Source organism: Acanthisitta chloris, unplaced genomic scaffold (genome assembly GCF_000695815.1).
Source record: "Acanthisitta chloris isolate BGI_N310 unplaced genomic scaffold, ASM69581v1 scaffold2077, whole genome shotgun sequence".
Lineage (NCBI taxonomy): Eukaryota > Metazoa > Chordata > Aves > Passeriformes > Acanthisittidae > Acanthisitta > Acanthisitta chloris.
This window is the reverse complement of record NW_008682976.1, coordinates 1,666-8,323: the sequence shown is the minus strand read 5'-3', so window position 1 is coordinate 8,323 and position 6,658 is coordinate 1,666. Positions and strand designations below refer to the sequence as shown.

At 37.6% G+C, this 6,658-nt stretch overlaps 1 protein-coding gene across 1 annotated transcript; it reads right to left on the bottom strand.

Annotated features, from left to right (window-relative positions):
- Nucleotides 1-2,197: 2,197 nt before the first annotated feature.
- LOC103806043 (RELT-like protein 1) lies at nucleotides 2,198-5,568 on the bottom strand (the record flags this gene model as incomplete). The annotated part of the gene is made up of 3 exons (XM_009078714.1): nucleotides 2,198-2,255; nucleotides 3,545-3,616; nucleotides 5,329-5,568. Coding segments are annotated over 3 exons (370 nt in total), but the record flags the coding sequence as incomplete, so codon positions are not given.
- Nucleotides 5,569-6,658: the final 1,090 nt, after the last annotated feature.

Sequence of the window (6,658 nt, the reverse complement as noted above, 5' to 3'; positions counted from 1 at the left end):
TTTCAAAACAAAAATAATGAAGGACACAATGGTCTTCAAATAAATAAGAAAATACCATTAAAGAAAAGAAAATCTGTTCCATAACTGAAACCAAGACAGTAACTAATGGGTTTAAGTGGCAGAAGTGCAGGTTTTACTCTGTTGTTATTCTTCAGCTGTTTGTCATTCAGTTGTTATCATCATTATGTGCAGTTGACATGCTGGAGGGAAGGGATGCCATCCAGAGGGACCCTTGACAGGCCAATGCAAACCTCATGAAGTTTAACAAAGCCAAATGCAAGGTCCTACATCTGGGTCATGGCAATCCCAGGCACACCTACAGGCTGGATGGAGATGCCTTTGAGAGCAGCTCTGTGGAGAAGGGGTTGGGGGTGACAGTGGATGAAAAACTCAACATGAGCAGGCAGTGTGTGCTAGCAGCCCAGAAAGCCAATGGAATCCTGGGCTGCACCCAAAGCAGTGTGGGCAGCAGGTCAAAAGAGGTGATTCTCCCCCTCTACTCTGCTCTCATGGGACCCCACCTGCAATACTGTACACAGTTCTGGTGCCCTCAACATAAGAAGGACATGGAACTGTTGGAGCAAACCCAGAGGTGGCCACGAAGCTGGTAAGAGGACTGGAGCACATCCCCTACAAAGACAGGCTGAGAAAGTTGGGACTGTTCAGCCTGGAGAAGAGAAGGTTGCACGGAGACCTCATAGCAACCTTCCACCATCTGAAGGGGCTACAAGAAAGCTGGAGAAGGACTCTTTGTTAGGAACTGTAGTGATAGGATAAGGGGTGCACGGAGACCTCATAGCAACCTTCCACCATCTGAAGGGGCTACAAGAAAGCTGGAGAAGGACTCTTTGTTAGGAACTGTAGTGATAGGATAAGGGGTAATGGGTACAAATGGAAAGACAAATTTAGATATTAGGAAGAGAAGAAATTTTTCACTGTGAGGGCAGTGTGACACTGGCACAGGTTGCACAGGGAGGTAGTGGCTGCTCTGACCCTGGCAGTGTTCAAGGCCAGGTTGGATAAAACCTTGAGCAACTTGGTCCAGTGGGAGGTGTCCCTGCCCATGGCAGGGAGGGCTGGGACTAGATGATCTTTAAGGTTCCTTCCAACCCTTAACATTCTATGATTCTATAGTTCCTATAATTAGGAGACATTCATGATGCACTGAACTTCAAAAGAAATACAGTGGATTTGCACTTGATTACAAAAGCTTTAGCAGTGTCTGTCAGAGCAAACAATGATTTTTTTCCCTTCCCCTCACTTTTTGTACTTTAATTCACCACGGAAACTCTAAACCTAAAACTCCCAAAATAACACTACACATGCCAAAATAATAAGGTTGAGTTAAAATTCAAACAAGTATTTCTACTGCACCATACAAGTATAAAAATAATTCCTGTACTTGAAATGAAATCCTTTTGTAAGTTATGTTTTTTCTTCAATAACCTATAGCCTCTCACCACTATAACAGGGGATCAGCAATTGCATAGTCTTAGTTTTGCTAAAATTATATACTTCCACTTCTTTTATAGGTGATACAGCACTACTTGATCTTCCATTTGAATATGAACACAGGATTACATATTAAAGAGTATTTAGGGTAGTACAGATAAAGTTTAAAAGTCCTTAGGTACAGATACAAGTACTTTTACAATTGATGCATCTGTAACTCGAGGGTTGAACTCCTTTCTCTACAGAATTATCCAAATAAGTGTGCAGTGAAAAAAACATAATAGGTAAGTCAACCAGTGTATATTGCTGCAATTATAAAGAAAAAAATTAAACCCCTAGAAGGAGACAGAGAAACACATGTCTACTATAAGTTAGCATCCACACAAATGAAATGAGAGCTGCTTCTGTTTTCTTTTAAAGTCAGAGTAGCTTTGTGCTAAGTTACCTTGTAAGTAACTTCACCCTGAAGTAAACAAGTATTTGCAGCCTCTGTAAATCTTTAGCCCAAAAAGCAGTAAAACCTCATCACACACCTAGAACAAGTAACCAGAAGAGCCAGTCACTCACCCAGGGCATACATTAAAATTTAAAGACTCAGAGACACCACAGGAAATCAAAGTATTATCCTCTTAGCTGGTAACTCAAGCAAGCAATGTAGTCTTGAAAGTGTTCAGGAAATAAATCCTTTGAAAGGGTGTGTTTTTAGTTGCCTCAGGAAACATGCATTAAAAAGACAAGTAATTACCTTTCAGGTTCAAAGACACTGCTATCTGCTACCATGGCCTTTAACACATCAGCATTTGCTGCAATGAGAATAAATACAACTCTTCAAAAGTGTACGGCTCTAACTTTAGAAAAAAACAAAAAGCAAATTAAAGTTCCTCAAAGAAATTTAATCTAAAAGAAAGATGACCACATTATGTTTATCTCCAAGAAGGCGTAAGAGAAAATTATGGGGAAAATGTTAATGTAATTTATGGGAATTTCTTAACATGAGCTACTAAAATTACAGTTCATATTGCACTCAAAGCTCCACCCAATACAAGCCAAATAGCACAGCTGTCTGCACAAAACTCTCAAACAAGATCTCTGAACCACCTCACATGTATAAAGCCATTTCAGATTAAAAACACTGGTTTAAGTGAGCCTTACAAAATGCAAATTAATTATCAGCCAATAACTATCAATTGCCCACAAACACGAGTTACCTAATCCCAACCTCAAAGAAAAAAAACACAGCTACAAAGCCCTAACAATTTTTAAAAAAAAAATAAACCAAAACAAAACAAAGCCCTAAAAACTCTACACACAAACCCAAAAATACCACTTTTCCAGAGGACTAGACTTCAATCAGAAGTAACTCCAAGCCAGTTCAATGCTTAGTCTGATTTATACAAGTGTAAAATTAAAATGCTAAAGGTACCTGTACTATAAAAGCATCCAGTCTCCTAAATCTTTCTTCTACTGGGCAAATAAATTCAGAATTGACCAAGTATTCCATGGAGTGCTTAACTATGATTTTGTTTTTTCAGTCATATCTTCCTCCTTAACCTTTCCTTTGCACACACAGCAGGTGATACCATGTACAAAATTCATCACTACTGCTAGTATAGTCTATTGTCTTGGTTCTGCACTGCCTCAGTTCTGTCTTTCATCAGACAAGTGCTGCAAGAATCACTTCAAGACAAGAAGTTTAATCTAGTCAAAACATGAAAGTCTCCACATGCTTTAAATGCTCCCACCAAGTAAGCAACCTTGAGCTTTTACTTCACAAATGAAGTAAAAGGTTGAAAAAAAAAAAAAAAAAAAAAAAAAAAAAAAAAAAAAAAAAAAAAAAGTTCAATATCCAAACAATTAAAACATCAGGAAATGCATGGCCTGAACGTACCACACAAGACAATTTACAGGTAAAAGAAAAGCTTCCCTACCCTGCTTGAAGCTACTGCCTTCTGAAGGCAATTTGAAAGAGTTCAGCATGAACAAGTAGGTTAGTAAATGAAAACACATGAACCATACTTCAGCATATCAGAAAAAACATTTGTAAGATAACAGTATTACAAAGGCAGGTAACTTTATTATCACAATACCATACCTTCATTTTTCATGATGTAGTTAACGATTTGCCCCACAGTGTCACTATTGTCAAGTATAGTTTCATTCATTTCTGTGTGGAGAAATAAACATCTTGTCAGTATCTTGGCCTTCCAAATCAAGAACTGAGTTATTTCAAAACAAAACTAAAAACAAACAAACAAACATGCACCAGAAGAAACTACATTTAACAAAAAACCAAGATGCATTGTCACTATGGAGGGAAAGCTCAGATAAGACATTTTAGTCCTTACTCAGGAAAAATATGAACATGAGTTTATGATCAATACATCAGCGCTAACGAATTCAGCTAAGAAGTAAATAAACTCAGTATTCTCACAAGCATACATCAAAGGGAGGAGACAAACAAGACAACAATATTTCTTTAACTATAGGGGACAAAAAACCCCAAAACAAACCAAATGACTAAACTGTCTCAAGTCACTATCCTAAAACAGATATTATTGGCTTCTGATATAAGGGGGATTCAATTTACCTTTTTCACCACATCCACAAGGACATAATTGATTTCTTCAAACTGATTTGTTAGAAAATTTTGATTTAATTAAAAAAAAAACAAAACAACAAACTCAAAACTTTTGGAATAGAATGCACCTGTTAACGACACTGAAAGCTTCCCCAGAATAACCTCCAAAGGCTGAAAAAGATCAGGGAGGGAACTAGAACAATGAAGAGTCACAACTCAGCCCTTCCCCAGTAATTCTTATAGCACTGAATTAAAAAGAGAAATCCACAGGATTGAGGCAAGTTTGTTAAGCAAGACTCTAAATTTTTTGCTGCACAGTAAATTAAGGGCTACCCCATCTCTGTACCCATGCTTCATCTTAATACCTGCAACTTTGCAATGTAGGTCCCAAAACTGAGACCTAGATGTCCTCCTTTCATTACTGCTCACCTTGCTGTTACCCCTCAGGTGAGCTAACAGCTCAGATAGTTCAACTCACTCCACACATGCCCCAGGCAGTAAATGCTGAAGAACACAGTGACACATCATTACTACACCACATGGCTCTACCCTGACCACAGAGCCACTGTAATTTGCACTCATTATGAGCCTGCTGACAGAAACTAATTGGGAGAAAGGAAGAGGCCCTGAGTACTTACAAGTTTTCACTTAGCCAACTGCTGTACTGGGTTACTATAGCCCTTCCCAACTGGTAACACCCATTTTTTCCCCCAAGTAAGAATAATCAGGAATAAGGAATAATAAAAACAAGAGCACAAACATTAGGACAAAAACAAAGGTATCTTTAAGAAAAAATTACAAGCAGCAGACATCATGTAAAACAGAATGCAGACGTTCAAAGGCTTGGTTTTATAAGGAGAGAGGAGATGAGAATGACAGCACAACAGGAACAAATTAAGACTGCTAAACACAAAACTAAGACTTTAGGCTTTAAATGGCAGCTTTTTGCCACTCCTCAGAGCTAATACTAACATTAGTATACTAATACCTCATTGCTAACAGCATGTAGGATGCAGAAAAATAATCTGGTCGTTCCAACTGCACTGCAGAGTTACAAACTAATACATGGGATACTTTGATCCTTCTGTAAGCACTTAATGTTAGAGGACATGCATGAGAAATTGGGACACTCCTAGTTTTGACTAGCAAAGATCAAAACACAACTGACATATAGTAATAAAAATATTTTTCTTAACATGGCTTTGATGTCAAATATAGACAGAAATGACAGAAGTTACACAATAAATTACTTAGTTGCAATGTACAGAAATAGGAACATGTTTATTAGACTTGATTACCTATTTTTTCATCAAGTTTTTCTTCTTCTAGTTCTTCAGCCTCTGTTGTACAACGATATCCTTTTTTCTTAAGGATGTGACAGATAAGGATCCCCAAGAGACCCATGATGAAGAAAACAGGAACCAAAGCAAAGGCAACATACTCTAGGTGTTCAGACTTGCCATCATTGCCATCAGTTTTGGTTGTCAAAGTAGTTGTCTGTAAGCCATGGCTTGACAAAGCCTGGATAACTTCTCCATCTATGTAAATGAACAAACACAGTGGTCACAATACACTGTAAATCACTTAGAAGCATTTAGAAAATTACAAGCATGACCAAATCCCCATAATGTCAATGTGATGTAGCTTCTGTGATGATTTGGACAACACAAACTCTATTGGCCGAGAACTTACACTCATAACAGTAGAATCCCTCTTCACCAAATTATCACAAAACATCCAACACACAAAAAGCCACATAATATTCTTCAATATAATTGTGAAGAACCAACAATATTCTAGCCTGACAGGCTTGTAATCTCAAATAGGGAGGCAATTTATTTCACAGAAGAATAACACCACCACTGCTCTTTGTTCACATCAGTAAGGAAAATGCTATACCATTCCTCCAGTCTCAAATTCATGCAAGTCTGCCAAGAAAACATGGATCCTTCCCCAGTATGACAACAAGTACATGATTTAACATTGACCCTTGCCATGAAAAAGTGTCAGGTGTGAGAGAAATAGCCTCGATTTTTTTTTTGACCCAAGACTTGCTTGAAGTGAAAAAAATGGAAATCGTTGAAAATAACAATTGAAACTCCATCAGCTTGACAAGGCCACTGAAAACATACACACAATTGAACCACCTTCCAAAAAAACCCAAACCATCAGAAATTACTCAGGTTAAGATTCCCAGCCTACCTAATGTATAGCACCTGTAAATGCTTGCATGTTAAGAACCATGGTTCGAGTTTCCTTGTTTTCAGTTTCTTTTTCTTGCTATACAACGTGTTTTATGATTTAGTACCTCTGCTCCTAGACTGATACATGAAATACCAACAAAAAAACCTCATCACCTACAATCTCATCTGCAGTCAACAGGTGATGACACTCTAGACAAATTCTCAAAGGATAGATGGAAGCTATACAGGTTAAAATGAGAATTGTGACTACACTGGCACTTTTTTGACAGGAAAATGTTAAAAACTCAATTTATCAACTGAACATTCTGTAGCATAGATTACTCTGCTAATCAGGTTAAGATTTAAAGAGTTTTTGAACAAGGCAGGAAAACATCCTTAGAAGTATTTTTTTCCTTTAAAAATGCATTCAATTAATATAGATACT